At 43.9% G+C, this 16,993-nt stretch overlaps 2 protein-coding genes across 2 annotated transcripts; one reads left to right on the top strand and one right to left on the bottom strand.

The window, feature by feature from the left end:
* The first annotated feature begins 505 nt into the window (after window positions 1-505).
* Window positions 506-10,668, top strand: cpsf1 (cleavage and polyadenylation specific factor 1). Its single transcript, XM_086136608.1, has 38 exons — window positions 506-657; window positions 1,202-1,367; window positions 1,447-1,474; window positions 1,554-1,678; window positions 1,754-1,834; window positions 2,108-2,259; window positions 2,458-2,604; window positions 2,690-2,829; window positions 2,933-3,043; window positions 3,139-3,232; window positions 3,431-3,518; window positions 3,662-3,802; window positions 3,896-3,947; window positions 4,030-4,103; window positions 4,273-4,347; window positions 4,422-4,502; window positions 4,774-4,863; window positions 4,943-5,122; window positions 5,207-5,348; window positions 5,439-5,617; window positions 5,925-6,064; window positions 6,557-6,737; window positions 6,827-7,033; window positions 7,113-7,202; window positions 7,269-7,412; window positions 7,491-7,643; window positions 7,709-7,825; window positions 7,905-7,995; window positions 8,320-8,404; window positions 8,739-8,880; window positions 8,955-9,107; window positions 9,195-9,371; window positions 9,561-9,627; window positions 9,698-9,745; window positions 9,815-9,970; window positions 10,054-10,183; window positions 10,271-10,409; window positions 10,485-10,668. The coding sequence occupies exons 2-38, from the start codon at window positions 1,224-1,226 to the stop codon at window positions 10,530-10,532; spliced, it is 4,392 nt and encodes a 1,463-aa protein (XP_085992734.1). The 5' UTR covers window positions 506-657; window positions 1,202-1,223; the 3' UTR covers window positions 10,533-10,668.
* A 145-nt stretch (window positions 10,669-10,813) lies between these two features.
* Window positions 10,814-16,282, bottom strand: adck5 (aarF domain containing kinase 5). The gene is made up of 15 exons (XM_086136609.1): window positions 16,123-16,282; window positions 15,216-15,301; window positions 14,991-15,140; window positions 14,174-14,249; window positions 13,809-14,009; window positions 13,595-13,735; window positions 13,426-13,539; window positions 13,024-13,155; window positions 12,869-12,952; window positions 12,717-12,798; window positions 12,180-12,258; window positions 12,005-12,096; window positions 11,677-11,929; window positions 11,419-11,535; window positions 10,814-11,357 (listed from the first exon to the last, which is right to left on the bottom strand). The coding sequence occupies exons 1-15, from the start codon at window positions 16,192-16,194 to the stop codon at window positions 11,255-11,257; spliced, it is 1,782 nt and encodes a 593-aa protein (XP_085992735.1). The 5' UTR covers window positions 16,195-16,282; the 3' UTR covers window positions 10,814-11,254.
* Window positions 16,283-16,993: the final 711 nt, after the last annotated feature.

The raw sequence follows: 16,993 nt of genomic DNA, 5'->3' as shown, positions 1-16,993 counted from the left end.
CGCAATCTCCTTCCCGACGGCAGCAGGCCGAAGAGGCTGTGGGATGGGTGAGTGGGGTCACCTGCGATCCGGATGGCGTGGCGGGTCAGACGGGAGTAGTAAATGTCCACGAGTGGGGGGAGAGAGACACCAATGATCTTCTCAGCTGCTCTCACGGTGCGCTGCAGAGTCTTTTGGCAGGACACAGCGCAAGCACCATACCACACAGTGATGCAGCTGGACAGGATGCTCTCAATGGTGCCTGTATAAAATGTCTGCATGATGGGGGCGGGGCTCTGGCTCTCCTCAGTTTGCGGAGGAAGTACAGGCGCTGGTTGGCTTTTGTCTGGGCATCAGTTCAGGGTGTACCCCGCCTACTGCCCCAAGACAGCAGGGATAGGTTTCAGCATGCCCGCGACCCTTATGAGGAGAAGAGGATTAGAAAATGGATGGGTGGATGGATTCTATTTGTAGTTATGAAGATGAACGCTAGGGGCAGTGAAGTGTATTCGAGCAGCCAGAAACGCAGTCGAGGAAGATAGAAGCAGCAGCATTACAGGTTATCAAGGAATTAGGCTTATTTGGCCATTATATAGTCTGAAGCCTTTATAAGAAAGATATGCCAAATGAGAAAAAGAACTACTTGTTTTCTTCATTTTAATAGTGTGTTCGATATAGGTACGTTCCCAGTTTTTCTTCGTAAAAAACGGAAAACGGTCGACTGCGGCAGACGCTGCCTCATGCTAGCTAATATGGCTAACTGCGTCGCTCTGTGTAGCGATTAGTTTTTAATTCCAACAATTTCCTTTGAACTCCACGTTTCGAACAAAAAGCTACACATCACCATTACTCGGTACGCCCATTAAGATACATGTTTTAATCGAGTCACAGTTCATGAATTGTTCGTGGTAAAACCTGCAACATCCTGAACATAAACATCAGGTCATTCATTATCCTCGGGTGTATTTTAGTCCTATTAAATGATGTATTGTTTCGTAGCTATATTAAATAATGTTAACGCAGGGAAATATATCCTCACAAAAACTGTTTCGGAATACGAAGCGACTGAAATATTTCAATCAATCAATAGTGAGGCTTCATTCAAAGACATGCTTCTTAGTTTCGGTGCAGATAAAACTGTCCACAGCTTGGAAAATCCCTTTGGTCACATAAGTACCCTTTTTATTGTAAAATTGTAATATTTGGACATAACTGTTGCCAGACGCTGAGGGCAGCCTGCCGCCATGTATGCTGTGCATAGGCAGGCCCACACGCCCACCGCCGTGGAGTTCTGTGTCTACTGCAACTTCATTTCCAGCAAGGAGAAAAATCTCGTTGTCGCGGGGACGTCGCAGCTTTTTGTCTATAGGATTATCCACGATGTTGAGGTATTTGTGCAGCACTTTCATCAATTTTTCAAGCCTAAACAGGAAGCTTCCCCTGAGATGTTATTTGTTTTTGTTTCAGAGTTCGTCAAAGTCTGACAAGCCCTCAGGTGTGTCCAAATACTATTTTCCAAGCCTTCTTGTAATTTGATTTATTGTGATATTAATTCATCTCATTGCATGCCAAAGCTCGCAAGGAGAAGTTGGAACAGGTGGCCTGCTTTTCGCTCTTCGGCAACATCATGTCCATGGCCAGCGTGCAGCTTATAGGATCCAGCAGGGATGCGTTGCTCCTTAGTTTTAAAGACGCAAAGGTTTAAGCAATGTACAACATAAAGTCATGTTTTTTTTTAAATGGATTTCGTAAAATGTTTGTGTTCTCTTCCCAGTTGTCTGTCGTGGAGTATGACCCGGCGACACATGACCTGAAGACCTTGTCTTTGCATTATTTTGAGGAGCCAGAGCTCAGAGTATGTGTATTTGCATCGTCACCAATTCGTTTTTAAACCCATCCATCCATTATTCGCTGACAAACACTATTATTAACATTATTGATTTTGTGCCATGTTGCGGCATCTTGGTACCACCAAAACAATCTCAAGTGAGTTGAGTAAGGTCAAAAATAATATTTTGCCGCCATCCTGTGGCATATGCTGTATAGGGTTAGGTTATTTATTTTCACCTGCGAATAAGCACAGTAAGTGTTTAACAAATAAAACCAAACAAAACTTGTTAAATTTCAGGATGGCTTCGTACAGAACGTCCACATTCCCATTGTCCGCGTGGATCCGGAGAATCGCTGCGCCGTGATGCTCGTCTACGGCACCAAACTGGTGGTGCTTCCCTTCCGGAAAGACACACTGACTGATGAACAGGAGGGTGGAGTTGGAGATGGGTGAGTGTGCCGTTGAGCCAATTAATTATCTAAGTGTACTGAGAAGTCATATTAAGCTTTTTTTTATTTTTTATTAATGATTTCAAACACTTCTCAGGTGAATTCATGGCGGTAAACAGTGTGTTTTGTGGAGGACAGGCAAGCGCGTATAGACTATTATTAAAAGCTCTAAATACTTCCTATCCGTGTTCCTTGAAGACCCAAATCCAGCTTCCTCCCAAGTTACATCATCGACGTTCGTGAGCTGGATGAAAAGCTGCTCAACATCATCGACATGAAGTTCCTCCACGGCTACTATGAGCCTACCTTGCTAATTCTTTTTGAGCCCAACCAAACATGGCCTGGGTCAGTCACATCACGACCTCATCATTGTCTAAAATAGTAATAATATATGATAGGTAAGCTTTTCAATTCTGCTATGTTTATTCAGGCGTGTAGCCGTGCGTCAGGATACTTGCAGCATCGTCGCCATCTCTCTCAACATAATGCAGAAAGTCCACCCGGTCATCTGGTCTCTCATCAATCTGCCGTTTGATTGCACGCAGGTTATGGCGGTCCCGAAGCCCATCGGTCAGTTTGGGCTAGTTCCTACCCTCCTTATACTTACGGTGCTCATACAAAAACCTGATCCGTGCTTTTTAGTCAATTCTAATCACACCTTAATTACCTTTAGGCGGCGTGGTGGTTTTTGCAGTGAACTCACTGCTCTATCTAAACCAGAGTGTTCCACCATATGGAGTTTCACTTAACTCCCAGACTAATGGAACCACGGCATTCCCTCTTCGTAAGTCTTAAACACAACGCACTCACAAGCACCCCTAGCAGTCATCTTACAGTATCACACTCGATACTTTTTTTGTTTGTTTGTTTGTTTTTTAGACATACAAGAGGAGGTCAGGATCACTCTGGACTGCTCCCAGTCTGACTTTATTGCCCATGACAAAATGGTTATCTCTTTAAAAGGAGGAGAAATGTGAGTCACTCAATTAAATTTCCCAAACAAGCACAATCCCAAGTTTGTTCAATAACAGAGGATATTTTCTAAGAGGACCCAGTTCTGATTAACACTTGATAAAGTTATCGTGTGTCTATATGTACTCAATAGGTGGCCCCCCACATACTGGTAAATACTAATTTTGTAAAACTCTTGGGCTCGCTTTCCTGGTTACAGTTATGTTTTGACACTCATCACTGATGGCATGAGGAGTGTGCGAGACTTCCATTTTGACAAAGCAGCCGCCAGTGTTTTGACAACTTGTGTAAGTACTTCTCGTAGTAGAACTACAGTAGTACCTTGCTTTACAGCCTTCAGTCCAAATTCCCCCTGGGAAAATGTTGGAGTTACCTTCATCTGGTCATGTTTGTTTGATCCAGTTTCGATGTTGGTTTCTCCCCCCCTCAGATGGTCACCATGGAGCCCGGCTATCTCTTCCTTGGCTCCCGCCTGGGCAACTCGCTGCTCCTCAAGTACACAGAGAAGCTTCAGGAGGCGCCGCCAGACGAGGTCAAAGAAAAGCAGGACATTGAGAAAGAAATGGAGAAGGTAAACTTCTTGGTGAGCGTGGTGCTCAGCCATACTACATAAACGATACACTTGGACATTCGTTTGACCTAACTAACGCGAGTAAAATTCCAGGAGGAACCACCAAGCAAAAAGAAGAGAGTAGAGTCCTCCACCAACTGGACAGGTACTGTATATTTCAAAATCTGTTTGGAAATGTGCTCCCTGTCATATTTGTTTCATTCCTGTGCTCCATGTCTGTTTTACAGATGAGGTGGACGAGATTGAAGTTTATGGAAGCGAGGCTCAGTCAGGCACACAGCTCGCCACATATTCCTTTGAGGTAAAATAAATAACATGGCACATTAAAACCTCTACGGTTCTGAGACTCTGGTTGACTTCCAATTTGACGGTTCAACTTCAAGGTTTTTGTACATCGTTTTAGTTTCCATGTTAGCGGCGTGTTACATCTGTGCAGGTTTTTCTGAAAAACATTGTCTTTGTCTTTGCAGGTGTGTGATAGCATATTGAACATTGGGCCATGCACAAACGCCTCGATGGGGGAACCAGCATTCCTTTCAGAAGAGGTAGAGACGTTTGTCATCCCGCTTAGTCATGTCTGTCCGGGGCCTTAACCGAAAAACGTTCCTTCGACTCGTAGTTTCAGGCCAACACGGAGCCTGACCTGGAAGTGGTGGTGTGCTCCGGCTTCGGGAAGAATGGGGCATTGTCAGTTCTTCAGGTGAACAGAATATTCCTTCTCGGTCTCTCTCTGTGTCTCGATGTGTGTGTTTGCACCGTTCTCAAGACCTGTGGTCGCAAGGCCTATCTATCACAGGTCCTTTGATGGTGCTACAGTGAATTCTGGATTTACCAGGGCTGCCTCAGAGCTCGACGGAGTGGCCTTTAAACAACCAGTGACATTTCTTTGCATGTTTGGGGATTCATGTGCATTTTGGCTGTATTTGTGGTTGAGAACTTAACCTCCCCTTTCGTTCCTTTTGTGTTGTTAGAGAAGCATCAGACCACAAGTTGTCACTACGTTTGAGTTGCCGGGTTGCCACGACATGTGGACGGTCATCTCGAGTGAAGTGAAGGAAAAAGTACCGTTTGGTTTCACCAAATGCAGGTTTCAATTATTTTGGGGGGGGGTTTGTTTTGGTAAGTTTCTTGTCATCCTAGGCAGGAAAAACTGAGGAATCAGATGATGGGGGTGACAAGGAAATGGCTGAGGATAAGGGAGAGGCAGAAAAGGAGAAAGAGGAGGGTAAAAAGGAGGAAGAGCAGAAGATAGAGACTCCTTTGGAGGATGACGGCAAGAAGCACGGGTTCCTCATCTTGAGCCGAGAGGATTCAACCATGGTTGGGACCACGTGTTTCGACTCTGTCCATTGGGGTTTTGTGTTATTTATTATCAAATTCTACCATCTCTGTGTGCGTCTGTAGATCCTACAAACAGGTCAGGAGATCATGGAGCTGGACACGAGTGGATTTGCCACTCAGGGAACCACTGTGTTTGCGGGGAACATTGGGGATAACAAATATATCATCCAGGTCTCCCCCATGGGCATCAGGCTGCTGGAAGGAGGTAAAAACAAGAGGGGAACCTCTCCCCCCCCTCCCTACAATGAAGTTTTTAATTTTATTTTTTTTAATCTTCCCTGTCGTGTTTCTCCAGTGACTCAACTGCACTTCATCCCAGTGGACCTGGGCACTCCCATAGTGCACTGCTCCGTGGCGGACCCCTATGTGGTCATCATGACCGCCGACGGTGTGGTCACCATGTTTGTGCTGAAGACCGACTCGTACATGGGGAAGACGCAGCGACTCTCTTTGCGGAAACCACAGATTCCCACTGTGAGTGACATGTTGTTTATGCATTACGGAAGCAGCGTGCATGCTCTGACAATTGTTTTTTTCACTTTCAACACACTTTCAAATTATCAAGGCAAAACACTTATTTATATTAACTCTGACGGTTTCCATGATCGACAACCACAGCATACAATATTGTTGAATTAATATGACGGTGGCAAACTAAACACAACAAATCATGCAACGGCTTAAAGGCGACATAAAATTATTAGTGCAGTAGGATGTCATTTTATTGAGTTTTCACATCACGTTTAGTTTAATGGAAAGTTTCCAATTGTCTCCCATCAAGCAATCACGTGTGATTGCTCTTTGCGCATACCGAGACGTAAGCGGAATGTTCACCACAGAGAACAGAGTGAGCTGTCCCGTCGTGGAGGACATAAACATGAGGAGTGTGTCTGAAGTGGAGACAGTCATTCAGGACCTCAGGTGAGGGTTCACCGTGGTTTCTTTGGGATTTTTCATTTTTATTTCGTTTTAACTTTTTTTTTAATGTAAAGGCTAGTTTGTATTAGTTTTTCGGAAATACCTAATTTCAGCCGAGTTTTTTGTTGTTGTTTTACAAGTAGGGGTTTTTTTGTTTGGTTTTTTTTTGGAGTGTTTATCGTATGAAAGTGGTTCTTTTTGGGGGGGGCGTGGGGTCCCCCAAGTATATAATCAAGTAAACTACAATTACTGTATTTGGTTGTACAGCAATGCTGGAATACATTCATTAAAACAAACCTCATAAAGCTCATGTATATTCATTGAAAAGGAAATACATATTCACTATTATTATAGTTTTAGTTTTTAAACATAACATTTAGGTTGTTTTAAATGCATTTTTGTTTTTTTGTTTGAATTCTTTTTTCCTTTCAAATGTAGTTTTTTAATACAATAATTATTATAATTATTTCACACACCTTTTTGCTGTTGGTGCAGTAACGCAGTAGACGATGAGGAGGAAATGCTTTATGGAGACTCAAGTACCAGCGCAGCACCCCAGAAGGAGGAAATGAATCGCACTTCAGGACAAATGGGGCCCTCGGGAAGTGAAGGGAGCCCGGTCAAAGCCGAGCCCACCCACTGGTGTATGATTGTCCGAGAAAATGGTGTCATGGAGGTACACGCCGCACATGACCTCACCGTGGTTGGTATTGTTAATATAGCGACTTGTCATTTCTTCTTTTTTTTTTTTTTTTTTTTTGAAAGATTTACCAGCTCCCAGACTGGAGATTGGTCTTCCTGGTGAAGAATTTCCCTGTCGGTCAGAGGGTGCTGGTGGACAGCTCATCTGGCCAATCAGCAGCACAGGGAGAAGGGAAGAAGGAAGAAGTGACACGTCAGGGAGACATGCCTTTGGTGAAGGAGGTGACTTTGGTTTCATTGGGCAACAATCGCAGCCGGCCGTACTTACTGGTAAGTGACTCTCCCAAACTATTGATTGGCTCAAAATCTTGTCTGCATTATTCCATTCCGTGATATTCTTATATCCAAGGTCCATGTGGAACAGGAGCTTCTAATCTATGAAGCCTTCCCCTATGATCAGCAACAACCTCAAAATAACCTCAAAGTGCGCTTCAAAAAGGTAAGATGGAATAGTCTCACTTCTGGAGGATGTTTACCTTGAGTTGTAAACCTTTCTCTGCATTAGGTTCCCCACAACATCAACTTCCGAGAGAAAAAGTCCAAATTTAAGAGGGATAAGAAGCCAGAAGGAAGCATCAGTGATGAAACCACAGTCAAAAGTCGTATTGCGAGGTTTAGATACTTTGAAGACATCTCTGGATACTCGGGGGTAAAAAGGAAAAAAAAATCAAAGGTCAGTTTCAAAAACACAATGAGATAATCATTTACATTTTCTCGCTCCTCTCAGGTGTTCATATGTGGACCCTCCCCTCACTGGATGCTGGTCACCTCTCGGGGCGCATTGAGACTTCACCCCATGTCCATCGATGGCGCCATTGAGTCCTTCTCCCCCTTCCACAACATCAACTGCCCCAAAGGTTTCCTTTACTTCAACAAGCAGGTAAGCGTGAGACTCACTGTCAACTTTGACACAATTTCAATGTGTGTTTTTATGCATGCCTGCAGGGAGAGCTGAGGATAAGTGTTCTGCCTACCTACTTGTCCTATGACGCCCCGTGGCCAGTGAGAAAGATCCCACTCAGGTGCACTGTCCACTATGTCTCCTACCATGTGGAAACCAAGGTAAGACTCCTCCTCTTCTGTCTCGATAAGATTTGGCAAATTTCTGATTGTCACATCGTTTCCTTGCACTCCCCTTTAGGTGTATGCAGTGTGCACCAGCATGAAAGAGCCGTGCACGCGCATCCCCAAGATGACCGGAGAGGAGAAGGAGTTTGAAATCATTGAACGAGGTTGACATATAAAAAGCACCTCTCCTAATCCACAATATACTGGCCACAATATTAGGTCCACCTTCCTCTATTACAGCGCAGTTGGCATTTGGTGATGCCTTTTATGGCATGTCAAACCTGCTCACTGCATCTGGGCTATAATTTACAATGAAAAGGAAGCTATTCTTATTTGGATTCTCAAAGGTGCCTTCTCAAAGATTCCTCCATTTCAACACTGTGTGTGAAAGTGTACTTAATGTTGTGGACAGTGACTACACTGACTTGCACAGTAGTGCATCAGCTCCGCACTGTCTTTGTATTAAGTATTGTCCTGTCAACTTGCAGACGAGCGCTACATCAACCCTCAGCAAGAGAGGTTTTCCATGCAGCTCATCTCACCGGTCAGCTGGGAGGCCATTCCCAACACACGGTAAGAATGGACAAAATCAATAGGAAGCTTGAGAAAAATCATCACAAATAGACTCTGGCCAGCACTATCCCATGAATGTCACAAATTAGACTCACATGCCTGATTTCGTGCGTTTTATTCAGTAACCCATTGAATAACCCTCGTCTCTTTATACATATACTTGAAAAACTGTCCTATGTCTAAAGAGAAATTAAAGTAAAATTAGGTAAGAATGCCAGCATGTGCGCCGTGAGTACTTTAGTAAGACCTCGCTCTTCTGGGCCTTCGAAAAGGGTGCTGGCAGAATAAACTATGTTTATCCTTTTCGTTGTAAATATGTCCGTGTCCTCTCAAGGATTGACCTGGAAGAGTGGGAGCACGTGACCTGCATGAAAACTGTGGCACTGAGGAGTCAGGAGACAGTGTCGGGCCTTAAGGGCTACATCGCTGCCGGGACTTGCGTCATGCAGGGGGAGGAGGTCACCTGCAGGGGGCGAGTGAGCAAAAGCAACAAAGAGTTTTCCTCAATTTCTTAGAAATTGTATATAACTTTTTTTTCCCCCTCTCCAAGATTTTGATCTTGGATGTAATTGAAGTGGTGCCTGAGCCTGGTCAACCCCTCACGAAGAACAAGTTTAAAATGCTCTATGAGAAGGAGCAGAAAGGACCTGTAACAGCACTGTGTCACTGCAACGGCTACTTGGTGTCAGCCATTGGACAGAAGGTCTCTCCACGAGTTGAGAGTTTCACATCTCCCACACTTAATGTCGATTATATAAATCTAATAAATGGAGTGCCCGTGTTCCTGCAGATCTTCCTGTGGGTCCTGAAGGACAATGACCTGACCGGCATGGCCTTCATTGACACGCAGCTTTACATCCACCAGATGTTCAGCATTAAGAATTTCATCCTGGCTGCCGATCTGATGAAGAGCATCTCGCTCCTGCGCTACCAGGAGACGAGCAAGACGCTGTCGCTCGTCAGCAGGGTGAGATACAAAGGGCAAAATCATTAAAAAAATGTTGAGACGACATTGTAGTGTTTACACCATTTATTTTGAAATAGTCCGGTAGCAGACATTTCCATCTTCCTGAATGTTTTGTAGCGGAAGATCCTTCTGTGATTACCGTACACTGTTTGGTGGCATTGAGGTATTTTGGTCTTGTTTTGAGAACAGGATGCAAAGCCCTTGGAGGTGTACAGCATTGAGTTCATGGTGGATAACAACCAGCTTGGATTCCTGGGTAAATATAAGGATGCACTGGAAGGAGGGAACGACAGCTTGGTTACATTTTCACAAATATTTCCTTACAGTGTCGGATCGTGACAAGAACCTCTTTGTTTACATGTATTTACCTGAAGGCAAGTAGCATCATAGATGTTGCGCAGCTCCGTACACAAAGCACCCTTTGATAATACTCATTTGTGCAGCTAAGGAGAGCTTCGGAGGAATGCGTCTGCTGAGGCGAGCTGACTTCAACGTGGGTGCCCACGTCAACACGTTCTGGCGCATGCCTTGCAGAGGGGCGATGGACGCAAGCAGCAAAAAGGCTCTGACGTGGGACAACAAGCACATCACATGGTTTGGTGAGGGAACCCTTGTTTTTTTGGGGGGAGGGGGCATGTCGGGTGAATGCACAGCTGTGCCTCATGCTTGTCTGTTTCTGTAGCGACACTGGACGGCGGCATCGGGATGCTGCTCCCCATGCAGGAGAAGACGTATCGCCGACTTCTCATGTTGCAGAATGCTCTTAACACCTTGTTGCCTCATCACGCCGGTCTAAACCCGAAAGCTTTCAGGTTCAGCTCAGCCCACAGTGCTATATTTATTTCGTAGAAGGCAATGTCATTCTCTTACGTATTTCTTTTTCGCACCTCGTCCTGCAGGATGATGCACTATGAACGACGAGGCCTTCAGAACGCCGTGCGAAACATCCTGGATGGAGAACTCCTCAGCAAGTTCTTATATCTTAGCATGATGGAGCGTAGTGAGCTGGCGAAAAAGATCGGTACCACTCCAGACATCGTAAGGAACACAAATGCATTCCATTTCATGCCGCCAATATGTAAATATAGTCATTTGACTTTTGTTTCTTTTCAGATTTTGGATGACCTTCTGGAAATCGACAGAGTGACAGCTCATTTCTAACAGCCACATTTTATCCACCGCATGTTGTTTCATACCGAATGGAGAAAGTCTTTGAGCCCCATTTTGATAGTTTTTTTTTTTCTAGCTATGCCAGAGTAATTTTTGTTTAAAAAAAGTCACTAAAAAGTCTGACCCAAAAAAATCTTTTTTCATTTCTTTGTCAGCTAAACCATGACAATGGCTGAAAAAAAGGAGGTAGGATAATTTATTCTTAGACTGAAACATTTTGGCTGTTGTTTTAACCTTGACAGTGAGTATTTCCTCCAGAGAAAATCAATCAATCAATTGCAAACAGAAAAATGTCTTTGGCACAGGTTAAATACAAAGTGACACAGTCCATCATAATAGCATTCGTAATAAATCAAGCAGGGATTATTCACTTTAAATACCACATATTGTCTAACATGACTTCATCATAGAACGTTAAAAATGTAATGTTTATATATTTAAAATATGATAAATACAACTATTACAATAGGTTTTTCAAATAATCCAAAACATTTGCTTGAAGATGTCTATAGAAGTGCAGGCGGTGTAAGAAGACATTAGCACCTACAGCATGTTACAGTCCTCCCACTCTTCCCACAGTTCGTGATTGGGGAGCCAAGCCTAGCAAGGTTGCTGGAGTGGGTTTGAGACGAGCGAGGCAAAGAGTCCCATGTGGTCAGACTGCGTTGCTTTCAAAGGAGACGGCTCCTGCCGTGAGGTTGGAGAGACGAGCACTATCTCAGATAGTCGTACATGTCAGAATCCAGAGAAATAAGACCCAAGTAGCTCAGCAGGTTGACCAGGGAGCGGGTCATGCTCATCAACGCCATCTCCGATCTGAAACAGAGGGCTCGTCTGTGGCACGCCTCGCCTAAAAAAAAAAGTGACGTAAGCTAACCTCAAAGCAAGCTCGAACTTGAGCCCCTCCCATCTTGTCCATAACGAGCGGACAATCCAGAATCCGTGCAGCATACTGGTCCTCTCTGCCTGGATCTTTCCCCAGCATCGCACCGCACTGATGGCCAAATTAACATTAACATCATAACACAGCTGGAATAATATTAATCTAATTATTGCAAATTTATATACATGCACTTGTCATTTTCATAATCTAATGAAAGGGGAAAATGGCTTGTTAGCACATTCTGGTACTGACCTTTTGGCCATGACGAAGTAGCGGTCAACAGGCACGCCCAGCGTGATGTTGATGCTCCGGACGGTGTTGATGTTGCGGAAGACCAGCAGCATGGGCCGAGGCATGGCCTTGAGCACCTGCATGATGCTGTTGAAGCGGTGGAGGGCCATTTGGCGCATGTAGGCAGTCTCCTCTTGACTCAGGATGTTGGACAAGCGCAGATCACGCATGTTGATGGGCCGTTGCAGCAGCATCTCACAGAAGAGGAAGTACTCTACACGGGTGAGATTATTACTTGGCTTTCATTTGTTTATTTTTTGGGTGGGGGGGGGTGTGACTTCAGCCTTACCTTTGACCCCTAAAGTTTTTGAATACATTTCCATCGCTGCCTCATCCCGTAGGACGATTGACCTCCATAGTTTACACAGAGCCAGTCGGTCACTGAAAGGTGAGGAGAACTATGTGCTCACGATAAATAGACGGAGATTTTGTTTTCCTAATCTTTTAAACAGTGAGACTCTTACTGTTGGCTGAGATGTTCGTACAATCCGTGATCCAAAAGTACCAACTCCACCTTGTTGTCGGGACCGCGTCTCACTAGAACTGACCCAACCAAAAAAAAAAAAAAAAAAGTTTTATAAATGCATTTAGTCAAATCTTATTATATACTGTACATAGTGAATTTGCTGGGGATAAAGATTGAGCCCTGCTTTATCAAACAAAAATCTTAGTAACTGAGGATCCCGCCCCTCCCCCAAAGATTTGTAATCGCATCGAGATGACAAAGCACTGCCAAGGTCTAAAATAATGAAACTCCTCAACTCGCATTAACAACCTTCTTTAATGGCACAATGGCACCAAAGCAATACTGTCGCGTTCTATTGCTTTGGTGGTCGTAACCCGAATGTCAAGTTTATTGCTACCGCGGTAGTAAAATCATAATTTCAATCAATATTTCTATTAAATTACTAAAGTGGTAACTGAGTGTGGCTTCTAGAAATATGTGTGGAACCTTGTGAACTCTGAAAACCCTGGAATAAATTTTCCCATGATGGACTCACCATTTCCAGGATGGGGGTCAGCATGGATGAAACCCGTGTAAAATATTTGCTCAGCAAATGCTCGGATCAGCTTGTCTGCTGTCTGTAAATTAATCCAGGTGTTTCAGACTTCTACATATGACAACCTCCCAAATCTCAAGTGCACAACTTACATCTTTTAAGCTCAGTCCTTGTTTTTTTATTTCTTCCACGTTGTTGACCTTACAACCGTTGCAAAACTCTGCCGTCAAAACCCTCTTGAAATGAAAATGAGGATGGAAGGGAGCTTTTTAATAAGTGTCATTATCTTCAGAGTGCTTAAACTCACCTTGCTGGTTTGCTCCCAGAATACTTTGGGCACCACAATAAACTTGAAGTGTTTCAGATCGTTGGCGCACCTCTCAGAGTTCCTGGCCTCGTTCTCAAAGTCCAGCTCTTGAGCCAGAGTCCCTTTCAGGTCCTAAATGGACATCAGACAAATTATTCAGCATATTTTGTGCATTCTTTTAAGTGTACATATTATGGAAAATTGACTTTAATTGCTTTATTTACATATAATGGGGGCTCTGGACTGCCTGGCCACCTAATAATTGCAAAATTAAACAACCGAAAACTTTTCATGGGCTGCCTATTTCTGAAAACGTGCATTGGAGTTGGCTACTCAGAATTCTGACTAGTCGCTGCGCCGTCAGTCGTATCCGATATTGACTCTGCCGAACAGCTTTCTGACCTGGAGGACCCATCGGAATCCAAAGCTGGGGTGCATAAATTTGACGATGTCCAGCAGTATCTCCAACGTCCTGATGTCGCCGTCAAAGCGGTCCCGGAGGTCGATGTATTGCACCTGATATGGTGGAATTACTGTATGTTGAAATAGCTGGGACATCATCGGCACTCACCTTTACAGCGACGGAGGTTCCATCTAACAGCTCCGCCTTGTGCACCTGAGCCAAGCTGGCCGCAGCTATGGGCTCATAGTCAAAGGTTTTAAAAATCTCCTGCGGGCTTTTGTTGAAGTCTTCTTGGAAAAGAGCATCCACCTGTTCCAAAAAGAAGCCTGTCAAATGTCATGTACTGTTTGTCTTACTTTTTTGCTTTGCTCGCTGTCCTCACCTCTTTGTATCTTCTGTTCAAGGCGCGGTCCTCCAGTACCTGCAGGGTGCGAATGTATTCGGGCGGCAGGAGGTGGTTGAAGGAGCACAGGCCTTGGCCCAGCTTTATGTATATGCCGCCGTTCCGGACAGCGCCCTCCATCATGCTCTCCGCCGCTCTTTGGTGGCAAGCTGACATCGCCGAAGCGTAGGATGGGCTGCTCTAGCAAACAAGACATCAGGTTCAAAGGAGATGACTTGACATTGTGTTTAAGTGTATCTTGTGGCTAGATACTGTTACTTAACTTTCAATCTATTAATGCGTAATCTTTTCAGACCAGAGCTTTTTTTTTTTTTTTTTTTTTAAATAAATGAGATTAAGCTTACCTCATCCACACCCCGAAGAGCCATATTGGTGGTCCACCAGTAGTCCACCGATATCACAAGTCCCACAGAGAGAGACCTAAAACATGAAAAGTCAAAATATATTTTGTGAACGCTCTAAAAAGTGAAGCCCTGAACACACCAGTATCCATATTATCCAATTATTTAATATATTTTTAAAACTATTGTTAAATGTACCTAATGTAACATTATTTGAACATTTACAATCAATCGACGGACCAATTTAGGCAGAAAATGGTGGGGGGGGGGGATTAATACAAATTTTAAAAAAAATTAACAGATGTTGGGGGGCACAGAAAATTAAATCACTGAATATTAGCGGACTCTTGAATGTAAACACTTGGTGTAACGGATTTTAAAAATGAGTGGGTCATATGGGGCCCGTATTCCATCATTTGCCCAACCCTACTCTGAAGTACATGAAGGGCAAATGAATATACTGGTGTGAAGATGAATTAGGGGGGGAAGAACTAAGGCCTTCGGGTCGAGCGGCCGACTAGCCTGACTTCATATGGGGAATATGGTGAGCAGGATAGGGCACATGCTGGTCTGTTCAGTGTGTTGCACGTGCAGCCGCCGACATCAAGTATGAACTCGGTGGACACTTCATTAGGTCCACCTACCTATATAATCAAACCAGAGACAGCACTGAATAACCTAAGGTTTGATTATATAAACCAAGGTTCAATTGATGCCTCTTTGACAGTCTTCGTAAAGAAAGTTTGTTTGGCACTGGTCACTAGGGGGCCTAACGTTGTGGCCATCGAGTGTTTCTATCCAAAGACTGTCTGTCCCACACCTGCAGAACCGACCAAATCCCTCAGTCACTATCCTCATCTTCCTCCGCTCTCTCTGGTCCGACACGGCATACCGCATTCCCGCCACCACCGGCACGCCCACGGCGACGGTGGCGAGTGTCTTCCATAATAAACCCGTGCGCCTTCCTTCCCTAGGAAGAAAAGGAGGTAGAATTATCAATTTATTTAGTCATTTTTATGATAAAATTGTTGCTCATATTTAGCACCTGAGTGTACTGAAGCTTCTGGAGCACTGTATTGACGAGGCAGGATTTCTTTGGAGAAAAGCGGCATGATGCAGACATAGCCTGCACTACAGGAGAATAAGAAAGCACAAAAAACAAATAACACATGACCGGAAAACCAAGCCTAAAACGCGAGTGAACTGTGGACTTTAAATGGCACAGCCTAGGCGAACGGTGTTGGCTGTTTTTTAACCAAGCATGTGCTAAGATGAACGAGTTACACTAGAAAGAAAGTGAGTAGACCCCTCACACTTTTTAGATATTTCATGTTTTCATGAGACAGCACTGAATAAATAACACTTTGCTGCAATGTAGTCAGTACAGTATATGGCTTGTATAACAGTTACTTTACGGAAAGAGTAGCCATACCCCTTTTAGTAAAACATACACATTCTTAGTATGTGTGTGTTGGGAGGGCAAAATGAGGGAGGGGGAGGGTTGAGAGAGCAAACACAAGGCCGACGTGTCCAACCCAGGACACGCAGTGTTGTTTTTGTTTTGGGATGTCTACATCTGAGGGACACCGTGTCTCAAACAGATGCAGGGTGTCAGGGACTTGACAGCTCAAGCGTCAAAATCTCTGTCACAAATCTATGAAAACCGTTATGGCGTTTATGATTTAATACCAATAATTGCCGATAAAGTGGTTAATTGTATTTGTCAACGTATCTGAGAATTATCGATTACCAGTACGACGTGGATATAGACGCACAAAATTAGACAGTACTGTACTTCGTAGGCAGAAGTAGCAGATCGACAGACACATTGCTAAAGCAACCTGCATGACACTTCACGAACGTCAGCCGCGTCACGCCGCTTGCTAATTCTAGCTAACACGGCTGAAATATTCGCCTAAGATTTGTATCAATATAAAATATGTACAACATACAGCTCCCTGGATCTTTCTCGTCATATTTCCTGCGTAAATGGCACAGCTCGCCGCAGAGACTTTTCTTTGCATCAAATAACCGGTACTGGTACTGGTGACGTCCGTCGGGGCAGCCTGTTAACTACATTTTCCACAGCAGGGCTGCTATTGGTTAAAGGCGAACCAAGAGTGTAAATAAATCAAGATAGTTCACTATCAATTACTTCCGCGTTTGCTAGTCACATGCATCGTGAAAATACGAATAGATGCCGAGTTAAGAAGTGTACTCGCGTCCGTACTGCCACTTTTACGATTTTTTTCTGTCGTAGTTTAACACGATTTTAAACTTCATACGCTATGATATCAAGCGTTGAATGCCGTATGGCCCCCTTGTAAGCGAGATATAGGCTTATTCTTTGCTCGTCGTTTTTATTTAGACATCTAACAAAAACTGCTTTCATACTATCAAAATGAACAATGTTTCAGCTTGACCTGCAAGAATCGATGCGGGCCGTTAAATGTGTGCAAAGTATAACCGTATCGATAGCATCTATTGTCCCCCAGAGGGGAAATTCGGGTATTAAAAAAGTGTGTCGTCAACATATCATATAAAGGAATTCAAAATAATAGACCTAGTTCAGGGTGTGCCCCGCCGCTCGCTCAGTCTACGAGGTTAACACCCGCAGCTATAATGATGATAAGCGGTACAATGGATGAATAATACAGTAATATATAAATAATTACACAATACTCCATTCAATTAAAATTACTTTTTAATGAAAATTGGGAAATAAACATTAAAATGCCGTACTTGTTGCATTTACCTCGGAAATAAAAGTTACACACCGTATAATAACTCATATAATTGTTTCCACTTCGCTGTCATGAAATA

The sequence above is a fragment of the Hippocampus guttulatus genome, chromosome 18 (assembly GCF_054856545.1).
Source record: "Hippocampus guttulatus isolate MCC_2025c chromosome 18, RoL_Hgut_1.0, whole genome shotgun sequence".
NCBI lineage: Eukaryota > Metazoa > Chordata > Actinopteri > Syngnathiformes > Syngnathidae > Hippocampus > Hippocampus guttulatus.
Note: the sequence above shows the minus strand (reverse complement) of the source record. Positions and strands in the feature narration are given on the sequence as shown.